Here is a 26,128-nt window from a genome sequence, read left to right as displayed (position 1 = left end):
GTATAAAAATTTAATTTCCGGGGTAATTTACAATTGGCCAATCAGCTTTCATCAATACTGCGTCATCACCATCCATTGATTAAGCTATCGAAATTAAATGAAATGAAATAGTAAAAGCCTTATTTAATTTAATATTATTGTTGTTTATTATACAATTTATTTTATTTAAAAATATAATTCATTATTATATACCTAAATTGTGCGTTGGCCATACATTTACTACGCAAGGAGTGACGTCAGGGACGTCAGTCACATGACCTTTCGTAATGCCCTGCTTCAGCGTGATTCGGCAATAACATGAAATTTAGCGTAAATAAACTCCTAGAAATGTGTTCCTCAGAAAATAATACAATAATTTTTCTGAAAACAGTTTTTAATTCCTGTAGATCTCCCGAATGGAGAACAATTTCATCTTTGTCCACTTCTTCATTATGGTAAGTTACATTTATAGAAGAGCTCGTTTGTTTGGTAATGTTTATTAAAAACTTTATTCTTGAATTTCTGTGTGATTTTCGTTAAAGATTTCTCTGCTGCTAATGTCGGTGGTGACGCTGTCAAGATTTACTGAAAGCTGATAGGCCTATTAAAATGATAGTTATTTAATTTTATAACAAGAGCTTTTAATTAATTATTATTATTAATAATTAAGATTTAGGAAATCGAATAATTTCATGAATTGTATTCATGAAAATAAAAAAATATCTCAGGCACGCAAGGTCACGCCATTATTAGTTGCTATAGCAACGCATGTTATTGTATGATTTCTGACCGCATATAAAAACAATCAAACCCATCGCAATCTGTTGGTTGAGAGACGAGGCGACTTTGCAGAGCATTTCTGTGCGATTCCTGAGATTTCTGAAGCTGTTGGAGGATTTCTGAGAGAAAAAGACTTATTTTAAAGAGCACAAATTCTCTAATCATCTTTATTTTAGTTATTTTTCTGATTATTTTTTAAACACATTTTTGTTGCTCTTTTTTCATTCCTTCTTCTTCTTCTTCTTCTCCTTCTTCTTCTTCTTTACTTTGTTTTACATTTATTTTTTATATTTGTCTGTTTTTGTCTGTTTTTGTCTGTTTTATTGCAGGTTGGAGGAGATTGTCCATGTCCCACATGGGTGAAGAAAGAGGAGGTGAGTGTTTTTAATCTTTCATTTGTTTGTCATTGTATATCACTGTATGATGCTGTATGATGTTTGACTAATATGAAAAGGATTACAGAAGTTAACAAAAAAGATTCATTAAAAAGGTTTTGATGCACAGAAGATACACGGGACGGCACCACTGAGCTTCCTGGTTTTTTGGCTCCTCTGCCTTCACATTTGGCTGATTCTGCATCCACAGACCAGAGGAACAGCAAGAGGAAAAGGCAGAGCAGCAGCCAGCAAACACTGTCCACCTCGTCCAGCAGACCAGCAAAACGCTCTCGCAGAGGTCAGCACAGCTCATCTTTTAGATCTTATGGCTCAGTTAGGAAATGATTTGTCATTGAAGAGACCGCAGCATGTTTTCTCTTTCTCTCTTTTCTTCATTTCTTGTGCTCTTCTGTGTTGCAGACTTGTACCTGAAGGGCCCGTTGCTGGGACGAGGTGGATTCGGCTCTGTGTTTGCTGGGATGCGCAGGTCTGATGGACTGCCAGTAAGAGATTTTCTTCCCTCCTTTGTTCAGACATGCTTTAGAAATGTTGCCGTCAGTAAATGTCATGTGTCACAATCAGGCAGGTGTGATTTACTCTGCTTTTCCTGTCTGCAGGTGGCCATCAAGTACGTGTCGAAGGACCGGACCCCCGAGCGACTGAAAGTTGTATGTTTTGATGTGAATCTGTTGTGTTTGCTGTGTTTGATTGAGTTCTGGATATAATGGAGGGTTTGTCCTGCAGGATGGTCAGGGTCGGCTGCCGCTGGAGGTGGCATTGATGACCCGTGTCACGTCAGCTCCTGCCTGCCCCAGTGTCCTGCAGCTGCTGGACTGGTTTGACCGTCCCAGGCGCTACATCCTGATCCTGGAGCGACCGGATCCTTGCCAAGATCTCCAGAGCTTCTGTGAGGAGAACGGCTGTCTGGATGAGCGTCTTGCAAAGAAAGTGCTGGTGCAGCTGATTGCGGCCCTAAAACACTGCGAGAGCCGCGGCGTCCTGCACCGGGACGTCAAACCAGAAAACCTCCTGATCTCCACAGAGTCCCAGGACATCAAGCTGCTGGACTTCGGCTGTGGAGATCTGCTGAAGCACTCGGCCTACAAATACTTTGCAGGTGAGTTTGAGTTACAGAAGGAAACGTTCTGTTGATGTTTGTGAACTTCTGCTGATCCACTAAAGGGAATTTGTCTGTACTGGAGCATGTTGAGCAGATGTTTGTGGTCTTCTTATGTCTCTCAGGCACTCCTGCATACGCTCCTCCTGAGTGGCTTCGTAAACATCGCTACCATGCGACTCCAGCTACAGTCTGGTCAGTAGGAGTGACGCTCTACAACATCCTGTGTGACCGTTTCCCATTCAGAGGCGCACAGAGGGTCACGTCCAGAAGCAGACTGACCTTCCCTAGGAGCTTGTCAACAGGTAAGAGATTCAGACACATTCAGAGATAGCCTGGCGAGTGAGCAGAAGTGTGTTGTTGTGTGTTTCTGAAGACGGTGTTGTGTGTAACAGAGTGCCGTCAGCTGATTCGCTGGTGTCTCAGTGCAGCACCGGCTGATCGGCCCAGTTTAGATGACATTGAGAGCCATCCCTGGTTGCACTGCACAGGTGGCCAGTGACATTACACTTATCTGAATCCAGCAGTCATGGCTTGGGTTGCATTGTCAGGTTCAGTGTAGATAAACGCTGTCAATGATTTGTTGAAGGAGAGCAGGAGGGGCAGAGGAACTGAGGAGAACAGATCCTGATCCTGAGCTTCCTCTGCTGCATTTGTGAGGCTCTGTGTGAAGCTGTACGAGCTGAAGACACACACACACACGCACACCTGCACACTCACCAGCTCGGAGTGCAAACTGGTATAATGTGTTTTTAAAATGAGAATATGCAATGAAACAAATATATAATATAAATTAGTAAAACAAGCCAAGAGTAATCTAAATGTTTTTCATAATTAAAAATGGTTGTTTATATTCTGTCCAAGAATTCTGTCCTTTTCAAAGAAAATTAACAATAAAATTGATTTTATACCCAATAACCAAGAACTGAGTCTTTACTGTTTTCAAATAAAATGTAAATCTTGAACTTTTTTCACCTCCAGTTAACAAAATGTTTAAAGTCTGCATGAACCTGAAGTTGCGACTTTTTTTTTTTATATTGTGACACAGTTCCTAGAGAAACTGAATATTAAATGACACAACAGTGGGTGTGGCTTGTTTTTTGTACTGCGAGCTGATTGGATGTAGTAAAGTAGGCATTTCATTCAGAAAGATTGGGAAAAGTGTTTGGGCAAAGTTATTACAACCTAACACACACCTCCTGCTCACCATTTCTGCTTAGTGTCAAAACTGACAGTTGGAGCAGAGTGGTTAAATATGTTAGTCATGCCCAATTCCTAAGATATACGTAATCTGGCAATTTAACAGAAAAACAAACAGGAAGTGCATTTTTGTATTTCAATTAAGATTATAAGGGTAAGGATTATAAGAATTATTTCTGCTATAAATATGGCAATAACAGATCAGTTGGATATTAACAAGCAGTTAAAAAAATTCTTTGAAAAGTTATATACATCCGAGACAAATAATAAAGCGAATATATCCCATTTTTTTTGATACAATAGAAATGCCCAATATCAGTGATCAAGACAAGGATAATCTTGAACTACCCATATCTATAAAAGAAATTGAACAAGCTATCAAACAAATAAAAAGCGGAAAGGCACCTGGCCCTGATGGATTTATAATTTAATTTTATAAGACATTTTCACACAAATTATCCCCAATATTCAAAAAGGTGTTTATAGAAATAACTGAGCAGAAATCTTTACCACCAACTATGTCACAAGCTATTATCACTGTTATACACAAAAAAGGTAAGGATCCCTTGAAGTGTGACTCATATCGACCTATAAGTTTACGTTCGAATGATTACAAGATATTAGCAAAGATTTTGGCAGCAAGGCTTAATCCTGTCATACAAACACTTATTCATCAAGATCAAACAGGATTCATAGCAGGGCGGCAGCTTTCAAGCAACTTACGGAGACTATTTAATATACTTTACTCACAAAGTTCACATTTGCCAGAGGTGCTATTGTCATTAGATGCTCATAAAGCCTTTGACCGTATTGAGTATGAATATCTATTCACAGCTCTGAAAAATTTTGGCTTTGGTCCTGGTTTTTGCACTTGGATTAGTATACTATATTCGCATCCAACTGCTTGTATAAGAACTAACAAGGTAATATTAAACTTTTTTCCTTTATATAGAGGCACCAGACAGGGCTGTCCCCTGTCTCCCCTCCTATTTAATATAGCAATAGAGCCACTAGCTATAGCTTTAAGGAAAGAGTCAGACTTGCTAGGCATTAATAGGAGTGGGAAGACTCACAAGGTTTCACTGTACGCAGATGATCTCATTATATACATATCCAATCCTGATAGTTCCATACCCAAAACAATAGATCTTATAAATAGCTTTGGGGCAGTTTCAGGATAAGAAATTAATTTCAGTAAAAGTATATTATTTCCAATTAATAAGATAGCAAAACAGTCAGACCTCAGTAAATTTTCATTTAAAATTAGTAATATATCTTTTAAGTACCTGGGAATTTCTGTGACCAGTACATACAAACAGCTATTTAGATGTAATTTTGATGCAGTGATGGAAAAAACGAAACAAGATTTAAACCAATGGTCTTTATTGCCTATCTCTCTTGCAGGCAGAATTAATGCGGTTAAGATGTCTACTTTGCCAAGGTTCTTGTTTTTGTTTCAAAATGTCCCAGTATTCATTCCTAAATCCTTCTTTAAGGAGCTGGATAAACAGGTGTCTTCTTTTATATGGAATAAAAGCATTCCACGAATTGGGAAAGCATTTTTAGAAAGGCAGAAATAAGTTGGGGGACTGGCGTTGCCCAACTTTATGTATTACTATTGGTCATGTAACATTGAAAAAAATGTTTATCTGACAGATCCTGAAAATCAGGAGAATGAACCTGAGTGGGTAGAGATGGAGCAGGCATCCTGTGGGACAGTTTCTCTGTTTTCAATGCTTTGTGCCTCACTACCACTTAATAGAAAATATCTGCCAAACAATCCTATAATCAATGGTTTATTAAAGATATGGGCTCAGTTTAGGACGCATTTTAAGCAAAAGCAAGCACTTTCTTTATTACCCATTACTTCCAATGCATTATTTCCACCATCCTTAATTGATCATGCTTTTCAGATCTGGTTTAGAAAGGGACTCAGATATGCAAGGGACTTTTTTCAAGGAAGTCATTTTATGTCATTTGAACATTGACTAAAGAATTTGATATTCCTAAATCACATTTCATCAGATATCTTCAGGTAAGAAGTCTAGTAAAAAGGTATTTTAATACACTTTCAGCTCCTCCCATAAGTAGTTGGATTGAGGAGATCTTTGATCTAAATGCATCTGAGGGTGGTCTGATATCAAAAGTATACAGTCTGATTCACAGAGCAGCTGCACCATCTCTAGATTTTCTAAAGAAACAGTGGGAAGATGACTTAGGAAATATAGTTCCAGAGTCAGTCTGGCAATCAACAATTAAGCAAATTCACTCAACATCTATTTGTGTCAAACACGGTTTATTACAATTTAAGATAATTCAAAGGCTGCACTTTTCTAAAAGCAAATTGTCCAGAATATTTCCAGAAATTGACCCAACATGCTCTAGGTGCCACAGAGACGAGGCCACCTTAGGTCATATGTTCTGGACTGGAGGGGTTATGTCCATCCCTAAGACCATTTTGGACTGCGGTGTTTGAGACTTTTTCTTATATATGTGAAAAGGAGATACTACCAGATCCAGTAATGGCAATATTTGGTGCGACACCTGAAAATCTTACACTACCAGCAGGTCAATTAAATGCACTAGCGTTCTCTACTTTGCTGGACTTATTCTTTTGCAGTGGAAGTCAACTAAACCACCAACACATACTAAATGGGTAGAAAATGTCATGACGTATCTAAAGCTTGAAAAACTCAAATATAACATCCAGGACTCAAATAATAGATTCTTCAAACTTTGGAGACCCTTCCTGTCATATTTTGAGAACAGATTTAACCCAAATACTGAAATGTAAGCCCCCCCAACTTTATTTATTTATTTATTTATTTATTTACTTATTTATTTTTATTTATGTATTTTTTCGTACCTTTTACCTTTTTCTTTTTAATTAATATTATTTCACCTTGTATTTGTTTTCTTTTTTTATGTACCTTGTTCTTGTATATGTTTAAGTTGCTCTGTTAAAAGTTTAATAATAAGATTTTTCTACTAAATATGGCAACAAATAAATGCAGTAGGGCTGGATGGTATGATGTATATATCATTATCGTGTACTGAAAAAGAGTTTTCTATTCTGTTTATACCTCAATGTAGGTGTAGTTAGCTCACGTCTAGCATGCGTGAGGCTGAGAAAGACTCTCTGGCAGTGTTGTCAATTGCTTTATATTAGGGCTGCTCGATGTTGGAAAAATCTGACATTGCAATTTTTTAGTTTTGCTGCGATATACATTGCGATAGGAATATAATTTCACCAGATGATTTGAATAGCTATATTTGGAAAGATTTTATTAATTTAGCTCGACTTGGATGATCAAGACTTTTTCTATGCAGTTCATCTGCATAAATTATAACAAATCACAAGCAATAATAAATAAATAAACAGTGCTTTATGCTTTTCTGGGGAGTGGAACAGTATTCAAGTACAGAAACCAAACAATCAAATGTAAAATAACATGGTCATCATTGGATAAATAATGTCAAATTTAATAATATCTTTATCTTTTAATCATTATTAAAATTAATCCTGCATTGTGACTATTGCAAATACGCACATTGCGATATCGATGCTCAAACAATATATTGTTCACCACTACTTTATATTTTCAACAAAAAGGATCACAAAGTTTTATTTATACAAATTTTTATACAAGAAATGTAATATTTGTATTTTAAAGGGGGAAAAAACTGTTTATTTCCTTAAAGTGTTTACATGTTTATAATTTCATTTTTGAGTAATTTACTTGGGATATATTTTATATTTGTGATTAGATGTTACTTGAGAAATGTTTATAATAATATAATTAAAGTTTGTCCATAAAACTGTGAAATGTGAGATACAGTGGAATTTGTTGTTCATCTGAAGTCATGTTTTATTTACAAAATACACCAGAGATGTTAATGTCTGTTAACTTTACCAGGTAATGATCATCATTTTTGTCATGAAGACTCCTGCTCCGCACCAGAGCCAATGCCTTCCACTGATTGACCAATGGTTCCTGTTCCTGGTTTACCTGTCGCTGGTCAGAAAGAGCAGGATCTGAGGGATTGTCTCAACATCCATCAGTCCACTCTCAGCGGTATTAGAAACACTTGGGTCAGTTTATTTATTTAATTTACTTGGCGCAGTTGGAATTTGGATGTCTCCTAAGGACATTAAAGCCACGATGACAAGTGTGTGTGGCAAGAAGACTTACACCTAGTTATCATTAGCTGTGTTTCCATCCAAAGAGATTTATCCACAAAACTGGAATATTGCATAAGACATTTATGAATAAAGCACTGTTTCCATCTAAGAGAACAAAACTGGTCACTTCCTGATAAACCGGGACCAAATATAAAAAAGAAAAAGGGAATTTGCTGTGGTAGGAGAAGACACTGTGGTCCTTTCTCTTATATAATAAATGACTTGCGCCTGGAGATAATAATACTGAACCAGTCTGAGGATCAACTTTGGCTGAATGATTTTAGAATGACCAAAACAACATGTCAGATGCTCTACATTGTGGTCGGTCCACTTGTTTGCCTAATGCTGTACCATCACTCCTAGTTTTCACATAATCTGTTAAAACAAAATCACATGACTTTCTTTGATGCGCATGACCTTAGTTGGCTAACAATGGTTTTGGGAAACGCACCCCTGGTTAGGTTTTTTTTGGATTAATGGATGGATGATAGATTAATGAATGAATGGCTGGTCAGATGGTAAATACAGTAGATGTCCTTCCAAGAGGAAGGGGGTGGAGGTGGGCATTGATAGTTGGAAAGATGACTTCTTTGTGGCAGCTATTTAAATTGTAGTTAATGAACACACAACAGACAGAAAAGGAGACTGACCAGGGGTGTCGCTAGACCCCATATACGGAGACACGTGCTCCAGTAAAGGGGGCAATGCAGTAAATAAAGCAACAATTTAATCGAGAACAAACTGACGCATGTGTGCAGAAAACCATTCTGATGTGCCTCACACACCGCTGCTTCTACTTCTGCTGTGAATCCCGGTTGTTTAACATGCACACTGAAAAAAATACATGCCACTCATAAAACCAGAATAACAGCCTTTAATGCAGTGGTGTCTGCGCTCAGTAAGTTTTGCAAGTCTGCAAAACTACTGTTTAAGTAATATGAGGATGATCATATTTTGACTATACGAGGCTTTTTTTGTATGAAGCACAAAGGAGAGATGATGAATGAGTCAAGAAAGTTAGACTTAATAACATTATTTCTCCGCCATCAGAGTCAGGTCTCAGACAACAGATAATTCTATACATTTTTGTTTTGTGTTTCTCAGAATTCTCATAATTTAAAATTCATGCAAAAGTTTTTTAAGAAAATTTAAAATCGGCAAAGAGGTAGAACTGCTTGAACAGACTGAAAAATGGAGTTAGTTTCCAAAGAATTGTAGTAAGATTAATTATAGACCTGATATCTTTCTCTTTGGCAGATTTGTACGGAGCATGTGGAAGAACAGGGAAACACACCTCAATAATCACAAGTCTATCGTGATAAATTAGGTACAGCCTTACATTTTTAAGTTGAATCAAATTAACTTCATCAAACATTTTAATTTATATATTTACATTTTCACAGAGTGATAGTCGGGTATTTTATTTAGATAGGATGGATGGACGGACGGACGAATAGATAGTATTGAACAAGCAGGTAGAGCTCTGTTGATGTTTTCTTTGTCTTTTACAGAGTGGAGTAGAGAATTTAGGGAATCACATCTCAGCAATGATAAGAAACTGATGGTCAGGTATCACCTATCACCGAAAGATGTCCAAGAGGAAGGGGGTGGTGGTGGGCTTGAGCTGGGCTCAGATTATAGGAGTTTTAAAAACCTAACCAATAATGAAATCTGGTTGCTGTGAACACATGAGGAGAATCTTTGGCGAGTTTATTAGCCCACCTCAAATCTTAAATGTGTGCAAAGTACAAAATATGAAAACTGCGCCACAGAACACAAGATATAATTATTTTTATAGGCTATTGAACTCATTCTATCCTCATCACAGAAAAATAAAAAAATAAATGTATAAAAACACAGTTTAGATTTTTTCAGTGGCTTTGGTGCATTTCTCACAACACTTTTTACATTTGCACAACAGTTAATGCATTTCTCAAAACAATTAGCACAAACTGCTAAACCTAGATGATAACCTGAAAAAGTGAGTCACTTACTCAAAATGGATAGCTCATTCCTCAAGCAAGTATTGATGTCAATGAGAGTGTCAGTGTCATCAAGAGGAAAAGTCCTGGCAAGTGTTTATAAAAAGATAGTCAAATGGCTTTGTCATGTTTTCATTATGACAGTTTGCTCTATTTTTTTTCAGTGTAATAAAGTTCGATTTTGGTGACACTTTCTGAAAATGCTCAAGACAGCACTATATACTATTTGCTCAGCCATTTGAAAACTACAGTAAAGTTAGACATCACTGCATTTAGTGAGGAATCTGATTACAAGACACTGAATATGTATGTTTCACATTTTTACTGCAGATGCTCTTTGCGATTCTAATTTATTCACAGCATTGTGCAAAAGAATAAATACACTCTTATTTACAACAAACATAAACTCCCTTTGGGCAGAGCTGTGCACAACTGTAAACAATATGTGCTGTGCACAACTTTCAAACATTAAGTACAAATTGCAACTGAACCTACAACATACACACGTCTGTAAATCATTCATGAAATTGTTCAATTTAGAAGACATTTTCTGGAAAATAAAGATGTAAAAAATTTTAATTAAATTTGCTTGTCAGATTTCGACAACTTGTTCAACATTTTTGTATGTAATGACTTAAGTAATGAAATGAGGACTATTAGTTTTTAAATGGAATGACTTTTCAGCATTCACAAGTTTAGTTTATTTTGACTGACATGACATAAGCCAATAATAATTTTATAAACAGCAGAGAGTTGTATGAAAGCAATTGATACATGTCCAAAAGTATTCGCAATTTATTGGAAGGAATGAGAAACTGCTACTATGATGTGCACAAATGACTAATTGTTTTGAGAAATGCATTAACTGTTGTGCAAATGTAAATAGTGTTGTGAGAAATGCACCAAAGCCACTGAGAAAAACTGTAATATGTTGAATCATTTTGGGTTTTGGAGATAACTGGCAACGTTCTAGTGCCCGGCTACACGTGTCATCAATATCTGCACACCGCTATAAGAATAACGTTAAATCTGGCTAATAATAAAGGATAATTCAAGCTTATTCAAAAAAAAAGGATATTGTAATGAAGTTTACGGCCCTTTGGCTGCCGGGAAGAAGGAGGCGGAGAACCGACGCAGGTTTAAAATATTTATTAATCACAATGACGGCAGCTCCTCACGGAGACTGCCATCTAAACCAAAACAAACGGACGGCAGCTCCTCACTGAGACTGCCGTCAAACTGAAAGCAAAAGTAAAACAATATGCCCGGGCCCGATCCTCTCTCGCCTTCCTCTGCCATCGGTCCTCCTTTTATGGTCCAGAGCTCCTTCCGTGGGATCCGATCCGAGGCAGGTGCGCACCGCAGGTGTATCCACTTACGCGGTGGCCTCACCCCGTTCCCACGGCTCTCGGCCACGCCCCCTCACCACAGATATATTTATTTATTTATTGAAAGCAACATGATTCTCTCCAGCTCATGGCTTTGTTAATACTGAATAGGTTTGAACTGCTGTGATCAGCCCGATTTGAAATTCTGGATTTCAATAATGTCTGCTATGATCAGGGAGGCTGCGATTTGTGTTCAAGATGGCGAGGTGCAAGATTCTATCTTTAAACGGCTCACATTACCAGATAATCTGCACTGAGAATTGGAACCGATAAAAGTCCTCGACAAGATTTCATCTCCGATTCTCAGGAGGTCAAAATAAATTGGATTACAACTTCTGTAGTCTAAGCTCAGCTTTAGATAGATAGATGTATTCTCTGCGGCAGGCGTTTCTTTTTCAGGTAGTGGACACACAACAGACAGAAGAAGGAAACTCACAAGAGCATCAGTGGAGATTTGTCTAAGGAACGCTGGAGAACATTTAGTGCACTGCAGGAGTTCAGCAAGCATGTAGAGCTCTGTCAGTCGTGTCTTTGTCTTTTACAGTCTGGAGTGCAGCTTGTGGAGAAATATAGGAATCACACACCTCAGCAATGACTGGACACTGATGGTCAGGAATATCCTTTAAAAACAGGTGGATAGGTGCATGGCATGAATGTCCTTCCAAGAAGAAGAGGGTAGTGGTAGACATGGATTGTTAGCTAGATGTCTTCTCTGTGGCTGTTATTTATTGTAGGTAATGGACATACAGCAGGGAGAAGAGAGAGACTCACAAGAGCATCAGTGGAGATTTTTTTTTAAATTGCCGGAGAACAGCATGTGCATTGCAGGAGCTCAGCCATCAGTTAGGGCTCTGTTGGTGCTGTCTTAGTCTTTTGCAGACTGGAGTGAAGCAGAAAGAAGAGAGTCACAAGGGAACAGAGGAGATATGTCTGAAGAGCACTGGAGAAAACTTTGTTTATTGCTGGAGATCAGCAGCATGTAGAGTTTTGTTAGTCTTGTTTTTGTCTTGTATGACAGATTACACTGGGGCATGTGGAGAAACGGGACTCACACCTCAGCAATGACTAGAAACTGATAGTCTGGTTAGTCATTTTACTGAATAGATAGGTGGATAAATGAATGAAAAATAGATGTCCTTCCAAGAGGAAGGGGGTGGAGGTGGGCATAGATTGTTAGATGTCTTCTCTGTGGCAGTTATTTAAATTGTTCACTGTTAACCCTTGATGTAGATTATGCGGTAAATAACTCTAAAATAGTCAGTGTTCTGCTGTAATGAAAGGAAACAGTATTTTACTGTAAAACCAGCAGGATTTGAATGAAATTAGATCATGCAAAGAACTAATGACTGTAATTTACTTTATGTAGCCATTACAGGTAGGAACTGTGGTAATAAATGGTAAATTACTGTTCATCTACTCTGATGCTTTATGTGGCTATTTATAGAGAGTTGCATTTATTTTAAGACAGAAAACAATGGTTTAGGCATTAACACACACATACACTGGCTGTCCGTCTTATTCTAAACACAAATGTGTTGTCCTTTAAGGGAGCCACAGGTGTTTGATTTGTTTACTTCTGAGTGTGCTCTATTCTCTGTCTGTCAGTTCAGATGCAGAGTCTGATGTGTTTTAAGCTCTAAATAAGAATCTACAATGAGTGTAAAGGAGTAAATGTGTTCAAATATTTTGAAGGTTTCTAAAATAAAGTCTGTGTGTTAAATCCAATTGTTGTTATCCTGAACTGTGCACTTGAAAGCTACATTGGTAGCTAGTTAGCATCTCCTCACACTTCTTACATGACTTTCATTGAAGTAAATGTATGAAATTGGACAACTCATCTTCAATGGTTTTGCCATAATGTACAGATGCAAACAGTGTAATGTGCCTTTCTGGAACTAAGCAGATTTTATACACATTAAAATCCTTCAATTTGAATCTCCTCAGTTAGATAACGTGCACAGAAATCCTCACAGGGAATCATAACAGATGATCTATACTGTACAGCCATCCACACACAGACCTCCACTGTCAGGTTGTGAATTTGTTAATGTGTTACTTGTTACTTGGAAAAGTCATATTATTTCATAACTTGTGTTACTTGTAATGCGTTACCCCCAACACTGTAACCATCGATGTCAAACTCAGTTCCTGGAGTCCCCCCCCTACTTCAACACACAAGTCCTACTGTATATACACTGCATGTGTTGTTCATTATTGAACCTTTTTATTTCATTGTAAATAGAAAATGTCTTCATACCTGCTGATTTGTTTAATTTTGTCAGACATTTTCTGTTGTTTGTTTGTTTGCTGCCAAAACAATAAAATACATTTGTCTGAAGAATTGATTTGCTTTTTATTTTTCATAACAGTTCAGAAAACTGATTAATTTGAGTTAAACTACAATAACTACTGTATATATGATTTACAATTAATGTGTGTGCAGTAGCGATTATGCTGTGAGTACAGAACTACAGTACAGTAATTAACTGTAAGCAGTTTCCAGTTAGTTTCCGCTACTGCTCTGTTACAGTGACTAACACTGTTGCCAGTATTCCACTGTAAAAAAAGTCAAACCTGGTAAGATCTAATACATTTATTACAGTATTTATTATTTGTTAACATTAGTTAATGTAAATAAAGTTTCATTGTTAATTCATGTGAACTCACAGGACATTAACTAATATTAACAATTTAATTTAATATTACATTAATAATAAAACAGCCCAGACCTGGCAATGGTCATGCAAGCAGACTAGCTTTTCTCACACTGAAGCATATATATGCATAAACACACTCCTCAAAGATCTCTCTTAAATGAATGTTTTCTGCAGAATGCTTTATTTTTTTAATATATTTGTGCATAAACATTAGATCAGTCAGTATCAAAGTCAAAACTGTAAACAAAAAACTTCAAAAAAATCTTAAGATCACATTTAAAAAATGAGTTCACCCAAATGGTACACGCCACTGGTACTTCACAGCTACTGTGGGGTCACCCATTGTGGAGAGGTCTCAGCTGAGATGCCCAACCAAGACAAACCACCTGATTCTGGACAGCAGAAGATTGGCCTGACGCCCAGAAAGAAGATGTTGCCTGAATGACTGGAAGAAACTTTAAAATGACCGGAGTTACAGATGGACCAAGCTACTGTAAGCTCTTCTCTGGAATAAATAACACACACACACTCACACATAGAATAACACGAAATAAATCTAGCAGACATTAAGAATGAAATATTTATAGGTCAAATATTTATTAATAACCTTCATTAAAAGAATATTTTAATAATAATAAAATAAAAAAACGTTTTCAGTGTCTTGAAATGGCCGAGTCTACTTTCACTAAAACACATTGAAATGAAAGGATTATTTCATCAAACATGTAAAACTTACGATCCTGAGGAAAAATAAAAAGAAGTGACCACTATAAAGTTATTGGTTATCCTGAATTAAAATAATGAAAATTATTGAGAAAATTCCATGTTTAATGTTATAAAATTGACTCGAAAAAGCGAAAATTTTCAATTCATCATTGTGTTAAATGTGAAAAGAAGCAAGTAAACACAAAATAATCTACAATAGAAAGAAATTGATTTAAATGGCACAAAATGTGTAAATGATGACAAGTTTATTTTATATGTGTGAAAACAATTCAGCTTATTGTACTTTACTGCATTTATGACAAAAAGATGTTTTAAAATGAAAATAATCTTCAAAATAAGAATCTAAAACTTCCAGTAGGTGGTGGTAAATACATACACTTACATACCTTTAACTACACATGACATTTTACTCCACCTTACATATTACTCACCCGGATATATATAATTGTATGAGGGTCATTCTCACTATAAAGTGCCTTCGAGACATCAAAATGATAAAACTAAATTGTTTGAGAGTTTTGATTTAACCACAGTTGTTGTATTAATTAGACCTCAGACTGTAAGAAATGAATGTTGGTCAAGCTCCTGCACTTTTTACAAATAATCTGCAAGTAGAAAAACAGTAAACAAACCTCACATTGTGTCAACCCTGTCATGGACAAAAGTAAAGTATCAGTACAGTCAGAGCATCTGGAAAGTTTTCACAGCGCTTCACTTTAACCACATTTTTATGTTACAACCTTAATTCAAAATGAGTCAAATTCATTTATTACCTCTAAATTCTACACACAATACCCCAGAGATAGTAGTGTACTCAGAGATAGTAGAATCTCACAAATGTTTGAAGTGTTGCCCAGCCGCAGCTCTACAGTTGTCTGTTAGAGAGGCTCTGCTTGCTAATGCCCAGGAGGATGCGGGACAGTTGAGTGTGCACTTATCCCTGAGGCACACCTTGATTTGGGTATGATACACAAGGGTGATGGCATCCACAACCCAGTGTGCCAGCCTCTGCTTGATATGGCACTTTCCTTCTGCCGACTGCCAAAACAGACACAAAGCAAAATAAAACAAAAAGAAAAAGAAAAAAAACAGACTAGAGAATGCTCTGTTTGGGCCACGTAAACACCCAGTGTGCGACCTGATCACAGCAATGGAGGGGTTAAGTAAGCCTCCTCCAGGGTCAATGCTTAAAGTCTCACTATCTGATCTGGAGTGGTAGGAACCTTGGGCACATAGCCAGGCCAGAGTCTCAGGACAATGTGAGAGTTAGCTGGCCCAAATTCCAAGCATGATTTGCTGACAGAAAATGCCTCCAGGTCCCGGACTCTGTTAATAGAAGTCAGTGTGATGAGCAGAGCTGTCTTCAAGAAAAGAAAACTTAAAGATACTGAATCAAGTGGCTCTCTTTGCAGTGCGCAGAGGACCACAGAGTGATCCCAAAAGGTCATAAGAGGTCAGCTACCGATGCTGGCAGGTCACTTAAGGTTTCTATGTCATGTCTATAGATCACACATGAAGGTTTCAGAGATTTGATTTGATTTATTTATTTTCAAACAGAAATATCATACATAAAACATCATTAACAAAAAATACATTTCAACATGGTGGAAAATGGAGTGGGATGAAACACAAGCTTATTATTTTCTCACCCCATTACCACACACATCATTCGTCTATTACTTAAACTGATTTCTTCTTTTACTGATCTCTTCTTTTTCATAAAATATATTTTATCCTTTTGGCATCTTTGACAAATTATATGTTTGATTCCATTTGTACCTTTACATTTTGTAACAGACCCAAAGTAAAAAAATACACTGCAAATAGCCATTAATTAAAACTTCATCATACCTTTCTCTATTTATCCTTTTTCAATCACCTTCATCATTATATTCCTTTAATAATATACATTTATACAACTTCTTCAATTGATTATTATCCTGACATTGTTTGGGAGTCTGATCTAGACTGTTCCATAATTTCACATCACAGACAGACATACACAAACTTGTTAAAGTTGTCCTTGTTTACAACCTCCTAAACCTTAGTTCTTCTCTCAGATTATATCCCCTTGTCTTTCTTCAAATAATTTTTGCATGCATTTTGGAAGTAATTCATTCCTAGCTTTAAACATAAATTGTGCTGTTTTAAATTGAACCAAATCATTGAACTTGAGTATCTTACATTTTATTTATAAAGGATTTGTATGTTCCAAATAGCCCACATTTTCCATCAGTCTAACGACTTTTTTGTATTTTAAGGGATTGATTTTATTTGAAAACAACATCAATTAGGACTAACAAAAACCAGAAACAACAATCTAATAATGCTGAGATGACTTATTTATATTTGTGTGCAATAATTCCAAAATGTATGTCTAATCATTAATAAATAATAATGATGACAATAATACTAACAATGAATTACATCTCTCATGATCGTGCTGCCCTGAATGTGCTTGAATGTAAGTTTTTAAATAAATTCATGGTTTGCATCAAACTAAAATGAAGAATTGCAGTAAGAAATATTTTTTGCACTATTGTTTTTATCTAATAAATAATATTTCTGCTACAAAACAAACAAAAGATTATAATAAATCATTTAATTCAAGGCTGAAAGCTGCAAAACTGTTTTTAGTTAGTAATTCAAGAAAGAATGGACAAAAGAAAGTAATAAAAGTCTCACTTCTATCACTCTTTAAAGGTTTTGATCTGGGTTTGTGTCATTTTAAATGCTCAGTCTTGTTATGAGCTGATTTTCTTTCTTCTGTGTTTGTGGAAAGCAGGCGAGTCAGCGAACCAATTTATAAGCAGGCAGAGCAGGATTCCCGTGATGACCACCGGCACAATACTGCTCTTTGTTATGAGCCGCAGATTCAGTTTAAACTTAGCAAAGGCGAGCTTCTTTGTCGATGATGTGTACAGTGTTAGATTTCACATTTAGCGGACATTTGCGCTGAACACGCAGTGAATGCAACGCATCGAGCTTCAGGCACCTTCTCCGAAAACACGGATCAACATTCACCACATGTCATGATCGCTGTCATCGGCACCATTACGTTGTAACTTTAGGTGGGGTTTGCAAATCTGTGTGTAGGCTACTTTTCACTCTTCAGCTGTTTGCATTTCCAAATAACATAACCTTTGTTTTACTTATATTTAATGACAATTTGTTTACGTCAAACCATAATTTTAATTAATTAATTTATGTTTTAATCAACTCCATAAGTTTTAGTAAATTATCCCCAGAACAAAAGAAACTTTTATCATCTGCAAATAACAAACTTAAACAACTCTGATATCTTACACAGATCATTCATGTAAATTATAAACTGTTGCCTATTTTTTAAATAACTGCTTATTCAGTCCAAGGCTGCTTTTCTAATAACAAACCTTTATCATTTGTTTACCAATATATTATCATTTATTGTATCAAATGCCTTCTTTAAATCTATAAAAATTCCAACTACCTTCTCCTTATTCTGATCTGGACGTAAGTGCCAGATAGAAAACCTCCTTGAGAAAGAAGGTCCTTTCTCAGGAGAATCTGTCAGGGAGGGTCTGTCCCGAGGAGTGTGAGTTCTGGAAACCGGGTCTGGGTGGGCCAGTGTGGTGCAACCAGCAAGATCTGCTCCTCGTCCTCCCTGACCTTGCCCAGGGTCTGTACAAGAAGACTCACTAGGGAAACGCAAACTTGCCTGATACACATGTCCGAATCCAGCAGTGAGCCAGTGCATCTGTGCTGAGCGGAGCTGTGGCCGGTCTTGGCTAAAGCAAACAGGTAAACCTGAGTTTCTCCAAAACACCCCCATATCAGCTGGAGTACTTTAGGGTGAAGTTGGCACTTTCCTGGGATTGTGAGCTGTATGACATTCCTTGGTGCTTGCCATTGACATCCCCGAGACATGCAACAAAAACCTAAAATTAATAACAGAATTTAACATGAACCTGTTTATAATAAGAACAATTAAGAACAATCAGTAAATAAAAGTGAATAAGGAGTTAAATGTGAAGTGCCATTAGAAACTCCTGGAATGTCAGTCGCTTTGTAAAAATGAACAGTATTTTACTGTAAATCAGGAAATTCTCCATTAGATTTATTAGTGTTTTATAACAGATTTGGACAGTTGCACAGTTTAACCATGCTTAATGTTGTGTTCAATGTTCTCTGTATTTCTCAGTTCTCCTGCATTTGTTCTGTTAATAGGTGTGGATGCCAGTTCACAGGCCAGTACTCATGAACTTTGAGAGACAGTTTTTGGGGAAACTGTATCATAGATAGGGGTGTAATGATACACTCAAGTCCTGACGATGCACTGAGGTCTTATGAAGCAAAGGAATCTCTCTCTGTGCGACAAAGTGAACATTATTTACAAATGTATCATCTGTAATATCTCTGTGGTAAACAAACGTGTGATTTCACGGCCATAAAACAGCATTATCAGCGTAATACAGGAAAACAGAATTTACCTTTTTGGGTGAAATATACCTTATACAATAAGCCGAGTACTGCAAAAAAAACAAGTTCAGTATTGCAAGTCCTATCGTTTACACAAGCGATGCACATCAGCACATTTATATTTCACAGTTTCACATTATGATGTATCGTTCAAAGCAAGTAACAGAATAAATGCTAAACACAGATGTGTGTAAGTTCTGAATTAAATGTACTTAATATATTTATTTTAAAAAATACTGTAATCAAACGTAAAGGAATGCAAAAGTTTAAAGAGAAGTGTTGTAGATACCGAGGCTGAATTTAATTGATGAATAAATAAAGTAAAATTACAACAATCTTTTATTATTATAGATTTATTTTTAAAGCTAAAGCTCACTTTTTAATGATCCTCACTAAACCAATGTTTCTATCTTGTCTTCAAAAATAATTCTATACTGATTTTTATTTAGGAAAATTAGTAGTAGTAGTAGTAGTAGTAGTAGTAGTGTTAGTAGTTAACATAGCAGTTGTAACGAGGAGACTGACACGGAGGGATCCATTATGCAGTATTTATTAGTCCCGCTCTTATTCACACACACAATATGCACTAACGTGCAAACACACAACAATAACAGTCTATGATGAATAAAGACTGGCAGTGAGTAGACACAGAGAGTGTTACCAGGCATAGATCAAGGGCTGGCTGCAAGCATCAGAGTCCGTGAATCAGGCTTGGGTCGTGGGCAGGCAGCGAGTATCAGAGTCCGTATAACAGGCGTGGTTCGTGGGCAGGCGGCGAGTATCAGAGTCCGTATAATAATGCGTGGGTCGTGGGCAGGCAGAAGGCGAAGCAGAGTCAAGAACAGGCTGGAGTAATACACAAGGAAACACGCAGGAATACTGGTCAGAAATGTTGGCCGGGGCTAAACAAGACTTCGCACTGACTGAGCGTTTGGAGCTGGCTTATAAAGGGTACGTGGGTCGTTAGCTAGATTCAGTTCAGGTGTGCTAGATCAGTTTAAGTGGATGATGTAATGCTTAGAAGTACGGAGATGGCGGCCTCTGCTGGCCAGCGAGGGGAATGACTGGGACCGAGTCGGTGACAGCAGTAGGGGCAGCAGCAGTTTTTTTTTTCTTAGCAGTGTGGTTGAATTTGGTGGTGGTCAGTATTGCCAGGATAACATTTTTATTTTTTTTGAAAATGCAGTTGCAGGAAAGAATAATTCTTAATTAAATCTAGTTTAGAGTTATAGCACAGAAACTTAGCATGCTGAATGTCTAGCGGTTATTACTCTTATTTATTTCAAACTAATTGTTTTATTCATGTTATACAGTATATTCAAATGTATTTAAGTTATCATACATGTAATGTGAGCAATAAATTGTATGAAAATATGTTTCATTTTAAATTTGTAAGTGGCGAAACGGGCAGTCATGAATGTTGTGATTTTGAGAAAATGAAATCTCATTTTAATTACGCTGTAAAAAGCAATTAGTTGACTATAAAAAGGTACGTTAAGTCAACTTAATAGGTCCTCATATTTTTAAGGGAAGTCAATTGGTCACTTTTAAGGCAGCGGTTTTGATCCCTTCATTAAAGTAACTAATCGCTATTTATAGGAAACAAAATGATGTTTTACATTTGAAGGTGACATTTATTCTTGATTTATTCTTTGTAACACAGTTTGTTTCATTCAGCACATGATATTCTTTGGTTTGAAAATAGTTATTGATTACAAACCAGATGATAGTCAGTGTTTAATGATTTATTTCAGCCTTCAGAAGGGCCTGATTGTTTAATCTTTATTTGCTTCTGTCATTTCTATTTCTAAAGACAGTTAATTGTGCTCCAGTGACTTATAATTGTATAATCATGTCCAGATTCTGAGTCTGAAATAGTGTTATTCTGAATGTCTTAACACCCTTGGCAGTCTTTATCCAGTATAACATCATATAACAGGTTATGTCACCATATACAAAATAGATCATGCATTTTGCAAAGATAATCATTTATTTTAGGTCTAAGAAAACAAGAACTGACTACAATCTTTAAGTTATAATTGCTGCTGAATGACGCATTGTATGACTTAATTTCATGATTTTTCTTTTAATAAAGTCTCTTGGTCTCACGTAGGTTTTGTTTGTTTTCTGCGCCAGTGATTTATACTTGAATATGTATGGAATTGTATTTTTACTTATTAGATGATTTAGCTGATCTCTTATTTACTCAGCATCACTGCAGCATCACAGAATGACTCTTTGACTCACACTGTAAACACTAATAAGTTGAGAATACTCAAATCTACAACTCTACAATTCAATTAATTGAGTTGACCAAATATGGTCTCTTCATTAAATTAAATTTTTAAAAATTAAAATTTTCAAAGTGGTCAAAGCAAAATGACCACTTTGAGTCAAATAACATATATTGACCAATCAGTGCGGTTGTCAAGGCAGAATCTCAAGCACAACCAATCATTTTAAACAGAGACATGGTGAATCATTTAAAGAAATTAAAATGTTAAGTTCAGAGAACTTAAAATATGAATTAAAGTTTTTTGCTGCCTAATGAGTAAGTTAAACACACATTTGATGCCAAAACTTGGTATTTTTATTAATATCAAGTTATATTGACTTAATATCTTTAGTAATGACAACAGCAGGGTTTAAAGTGGATTAAACCAATAGGCGAAGTAAGCAGCTGAAGTTAGGGCCCCAGAGAAGTCTGGAGGCCAACAATAAATACTAATAACAGTTTCTATAAATTATATATAATCTTGTTTCCTGTCGTATTTTGTAGGATAAGGCTCTAACAAATACAAATTTACTTTAATCAGTACATGTGTGCAATTGTGTCCCCCCACCCCCAATCATGGATCAGTCCAGCAGTCAAATCAGATGAAAATTTAGTTTTAGAAAACAAATAGTTTCTTCATTATTTTTAGTTGTGAACTCATTTTAAGCAAACAAATCTTTTAAAATGTAGAGATTGTGTTAAGATAAAAATATAGAAAGCAAGACAGAGTGCTATAAGATAAAGACAGCTAAATAAATAAGCAAATATGAAAAGTGCTTATTACTGAAGGACTTCTGGGTCTCATGACTCGAATTGCTTAGGGCCCCAAAATCACCAAATCCAGCCCTGCTCATAACAAACAATCATCATGATCACGGTACAAAGTGAAGCGTAAACAATGTTATTAACACTATGAGCTGTATTTGTTAAAATAAATGTTAAATTATTGTGTGTTTCATTAGACAAACTGTTGAGATGATGAAAAACACGCAGTCTTATACGTTTTAGTTAAATTGTGATTCTCTGTGCTGAACATTGCCCCCCTGTGTTGTCTATGATCACTTACTGAGAAGAGACGTGACCCTGCACCACAAAAGCACTTTTTTACTTCTTTTAGTTTGAGCACATGCTTTTTAAAATGATTGAGCTGTTGAAACTTTGACCTACACATGAAAAAACAAAATGTACATTTTAAATGATTTTCAAAATTATAATTGTATTCTAACCTGAAACTGAAGATCGTCCTAAAAAGAGATTTATTGCGCTATATTGGGATAATTTGCAATTTGATGTGCACAAAAGAAGAAAAACACAGTAGTGTTGACTTTAAATTCTCGTAAGAAGTTTAGTATTTGTATTTTTTCTAACTTTGAATTGAAGATTATATCAAAAAACTATTCAGCACGCTTCAATGTTGAAATTTTGTAGTTCAATGTCCACAAAAACACAATATTGTTCATTTCAAATTCTCATAGAAACTTTTCTTTTTTACCTAAAATTGAAGATCACTCAAAATAAAAAACATTTGTTAAATATCAGCATGCGTGTATGGACATTTACTGAGTTTATTATCGACAGATCTGTGTTTAAGTAAAACAATTCGGCTAGTTTAGATTTTTATGTTTTAAATTCAGACATCAAATATTGCAAATAAAGTTTTGGTCTAGTTAGTTCAGCACACTACAGACAGCATGATCATATCTGACTGAACAGAGTCTCCTAATTCCTCCAGTGTCTGTGTTCATTCATTCATTTTCCTTCAGCTTAGTCCCTTTATTCATCAGGGGTCGCCACAGGGGAATGAACCGCCAAAATATCCAGCATATGTTTTACACAGCAGATGCCCATCCAGCTGCAACCCAGTACTGAGAATCATCCACACACTCTCACATGCACAAACACACTATAGTCAATTTAGTTTATTCAATTCACATAAACCACATGTCATTGAACTGTGGGGGAAACCCATGCCAACACATGGAGAACTTTCAAACTCCACACAGAAATGCCAACTGGCCCTGCTGGTACTCCAACCAGCAACCTTCTTGCTGTGAGGTTACAGTGCTAACCACTGAGTCACTGTGCTGCCCTTGGTTTGAACATTTACATTTTAGTGAAAACAGTAAAGACAAAAAAAACTGCTGTAATTGCGTATAAAATAACTTTATTGTTTATGATTTATTTAACACCTTCCCCTGTTTTTCTCTAAGTGGTCTAGAAACTGTACATTTGTCTACTGTAGACTAGCTTGTGTGTGTGTGTGTGTGTGTGTCTTCAGCTCGTACAGCTTCACACAGAGGCTCACAGATGCAGCAGAGGAAGCTCAGGATCAGGATCTGTTCTCCTCAGTTCCTCTGCCCCTCCTGCTCTCCTTCTACAAATCATTGACAGCGTTTATCTACACTGAACCTGACAATGCAACCCAAGCCATGACTGCTGGATTCAGATAAGTGTAATGTCACTGGCCACCTGTGCAGTGCAACCAGGGATGGCTCTCAATGTCATCTAAACTGGGCCGATCAGCCGGTGCTGCACTGAGACACCAGCGAATCAGCTGACGGCACTCTGTTACACACAACACCGTCTTCAGAACCACACAACAACAGACTTCAGCTCGCTCACCAGGCTATCTCTGAATGTGTCTGAATCTCTTACCTGTTGACAAGCTCCTAGGGAAGGTCAGTCTGCTTCTGGACGTGACCCTCTGTGCGCCTCTGAATGGGAAACGATCACACAGGATGTTGTAGAGCGTCACTCCTACTGACCAGACTGTAGCTGGAGTCGCATGGTAGCGATGTCTACAAAACCACTCAGGAGGAGCATATGCAGGAGTGCCTGAGAGACATAAGAAGACCACAAACATCTGCTCAACATGCTCCAGTACAGACAAATTCCCTTTAGTGGATCAGCAGAAGTTCACAAACATCAACAGAACGTTTCCTTCTGTAACTCAAACTCACCTGCAAAGTATTTGTAGGCGGATCGCTTCAGCAGATCTCCACAGCCGAAGTCCAGCAGCTTGATGTCCTGGGACTCTGTGGAGATCAGCAGGTTTTCTGGTTTGACGTCCCGGTGCAGGACGCCGCGGCTCTCGCAGTGTTTTAGGGCCTCGATCAGCTGCACCAGCACTTTCTTGGCCAGACGCTCATCCAGACAGCCGTTCTCCTCACAGAAGCTCTGGAGATCTTGGCAAGGATCCGGTCGCTCCAGGATCAGGATGTAGCGTCTGGGACGGTCAAACCAGTCCAGCAGCTGCAGGACACTGGGGCAGGCAGGAGCTGACGTGACACGGGTCATCAATGCCACCTCAAGCGGCAGCCGACCCTGACCATCCTGCAGGACAAACCCTCCATTATATCCAGAACTCAATCAAACACAGCAAACACAACAGATTCACATCAAAACATACAACTTTCAGTCGCTCGGGGGTCCGGTCCTTTGACACGTACTTGATGGCCACCTGCAGACAGGAAAAGCAGAGTAAATCACACCTGCCTGATTGTGACACATGACATTTACTGACAGCAACATTTCTAAAGCATGTCTGAACAAAGGAGGGAAGAAAATCTCTTACTGGCAGTCCATCAGACCTGCGCATCCCAGCAAACACAGAGCCGAATCCACCTCGTCCCAGCAACGGGCCCTTCTGGTACAAGTCTGCAACACAGAAGAGCACAAGAAATGAAGAAAAGAGAGAAAGAGAAAACATGCTGCGGTCTCTTCAATGACAAATCATTTCCTAACTGAGCCATAAGATCTAGAAGATGAGCTGTGCTGACCTCTGCGAGAGCGTTTGGCTGGTCTGCTGGACGAGGTGGACAGTGTTTGCTGGCTGCTGCTCTGCCTTTTCCTCTTGCTGTTCCTCTGGTCTGTGGATGCAGAATCAGCCAAATGTGAAGGCAGAGGAGCCAAAAAACCAGGAAGCTCAGTGGTACTGTCCCGTGTATCTTCTGTATATCAAAACATTTTTAATGAATCTTTTTTGTTAACTTCTGTAATCCTTTTCATATTAGTCAAACACCATACAGCATCATACAGTGATATACAATGACAAACAAATGAAAGATTAAAAACACTCACCTCCTCTTTCTTCACCCATGTGGGACATGGACAATCTCCTCCAACCTGCAATAAAACAGACAAAAACAGACAAATATGAAAATAAATGTAAAACAAAGTAAAGAAGAAGAAGAAGGAGAAGAAGAAGGAGAAGAAGACGAAGGAATGAAAAAACAGCAACAAAATTGTATTAAAAAAATAATCAGAAAAATAACGAAAAAAAGATGATTAGAGAAATTGTGCTCTTTAAAATAAGTCTTTTTCTCTCAGAAATCCTCCAACAGCTTCAGAAATCTCAGGAATCGCACAGAAATGCTCTGCAAAGTCGCCTCGTCTCTCAACCAACAGATTGCGATGGGTTTGATTGTTTTTATATGCAGTCAGAATTCATATCATAACACGCGTTGCTATAGCAACTAAAATTGTAAAATACAAATAGCCAAAAAGGGGTATAAATCCGATTAGTTCTAATTAAAAGCTCTTGTTATTAAATTAAAAATGTATAAAATTTTAATTTCCGGGGTAATTTTCAATTGGCCAATCAGCTTTCATCAATACTGCGTCATCACCATACACTGATTAAGCTATCGAAATTAAATGAAATGAAATACTAAAAGCCTTATTTAATTTAATATTATTGTTGTTTATTATACAATTTATTTTATTTAAAAATATAATTCATTAATATACCTAAATTGTGCGTTGGCCATACATTTACTACGCAAGAAATGACGTCAGGGACGTCAGTCACATGACCTTTCTTAATGCCCTGCTTCAGCGTGATTCGGCAATAATATGAAATTTAGCGTAAATAAACTCCTAGAAATGTGTTCCTCAGAAAATAATACAATAATTTTTCTGAAAACAGTTTATGATTCCTGTAGCTCTCCCGAATGGAGAACAATTTCATCTTTGTCCACTTCTTCATTATAGTAAGTTACATTTAT

General features: G+C 37.0%; 2 protein-coding genes across 13 annotated transcripts; one reads left to right on the top strand and one right to left on the bottom strand.

Moving 5' to 3' along the window:
* Positions 1–228: 228 nt before the first annotated feature.
* Positions 229–13,344, top strand: LOC141386221 (serine/threonine-protein kinase pim-3-like). Of its 8 annotated transcripts, XR_012407764.1 has the most exons (9): positions 248–434; positions 1,089–1,133; positions 1,264–1,434; positions 1,557–1,639; positions 1,754–1,804; positions 1,881–2,253; positions 2,379–2,558; positions 7,371–7,546; positions 8,894–13,344. XR_012407764.1 is itself a non-coding variant. In XM_073953876.1 (8 exons), exons 2-8 carry the CDS (start codon positions 1,106–1,108, stop codon positions 7,436–7,438), a joined length of 954 nt encoding a protein of 317 aa, XP_073809977.1. In that variant the 5' UTR covers positions 229–434; positions 1,089–1,105; the 3' UTR covers positions 7,439–13,344. The 8 variants fall into 8 exon arrangements, 7 of the variants coding, with proteins under 7 accessions (XP_073809977.1, XP_073809975.1, XP_073809974.1 ...); XM_073953876.1 differs by having other exon boundaries at positions 229–434; positions 7,371–13,344; XM_073953874.1 differs by lacking the exons at positions 248–434; positions 7,371–7,546; positions 8,894–13,344 and adding exons at positions 2,649–2,744; positions 2,843–3,173 and having other exon boundaries at positions 803–1,133.
* Positions 13,345–15,911: 2,567 nt separating this feature from the next.
* LOC137495898 (serine/threonine-protein kinase pim-3-like) lies at positions 15,912–25,527 on the bottom strand. 5 transcript variants are annotated; one of them, XR_012407751.1, is made up of 8 exons: positions 25,203–25,527; positions 24,902–25,072; positions 24,697–24,779; positions 24,532–24,582; positions 24,083–24,455; positions 23,778–23,957; positions 19,509–19,693; positions 15,913–18,270 (listed from the first exon to the last, which is right to left on the bottom strand). XR_012407751.1 is itself a non-coding variant. In XM_073953852.1 (8 exons), the coding sequence occupies exons 1-8, from the start codon at positions 25,228–25,230 to the stop codon at positions 23,468–23,470; spliced, it is 1,011 nt and encodes a 336-aa protein (XP_073809953.1). In that variant the 5' UTR covers positions 25,231–25,527; the 3' UTR covers positions 23,272–23,467. The 5 variants fall into 5 exon arrangements, 3 of the variants coding, with proteins under 3 accessions (XP_073809951.1, XP_073809954.1, XP_073809953.1); XR_012407750.1 differs by having other exon boundaries at positions 16,979–18,306; XM_073953852.1 differs by lacking the exons at positions 15,913–18,270; positions 19,509–19,693 and adding exons at positions 23,272–23,496; positions 23,592–23,687.
* Positions 25,528–26,128: the final 601 nt, after the last annotated feature.

This window comes from Danio rerio, chromosome 6 (genome assembly GCF_049306965.1).
Source record: "Danio rerio strain Tuebingen ecotype United States chromosome 6, GRCz12tu, whole genome shotgun sequence".
NCBI lineage: Eukaryota > Metazoa > Chordata > Actinopteri > Cypriniformes > Danionidae > Danio > Danio rerio.
This window is presented reverse-complemented; position numbering and strand designations above follow the sequence as displayed.

Bases quoted from the DNA above. Each gene is read 5' to 3' on its own strand.
- LOC137495898 (XM_073953850.1), bottom strand. From the start codon at position 25,230: ATGTCCCACATGGGTGAAGAAAGAGGAG. The intron at 24,456-24,531 runs GTATGTTTTGAT...TTTGTCCTGCAG, and splicing joins CCCCCGAGCGACTGAAAGTT to GATGGTCAGGGTCGGCTGCC. The intron at 23,958-24,082 runs GTGAGTTTGAGT...TATGTCTCTCAG, and splicing joins CGCCTACAAATACTTTGCAG to GCACTCCTGCATATGCTCCT.
- LOC141386221 (XM_073953873.1), top strand. From the start codon at position 1,106: ATGTCCCACATGGGTGAAGAAAGAGGAG. The intron at 1,640-1,753 runs GTAAGAGATTTT...TCCTGTCTGCAG, and splicing joins GCAGGTCTGATGGACTGCCA to GTGGCCATCAAGTACGTGTC. The intron at 2,745-2,850 runs GTGGCCAGTGAC...GAAGGAGAGCAG, and splicing joins TCCCTGGTTGCACTGCACAG to GAGGGGCAGAGGAACTGAGG.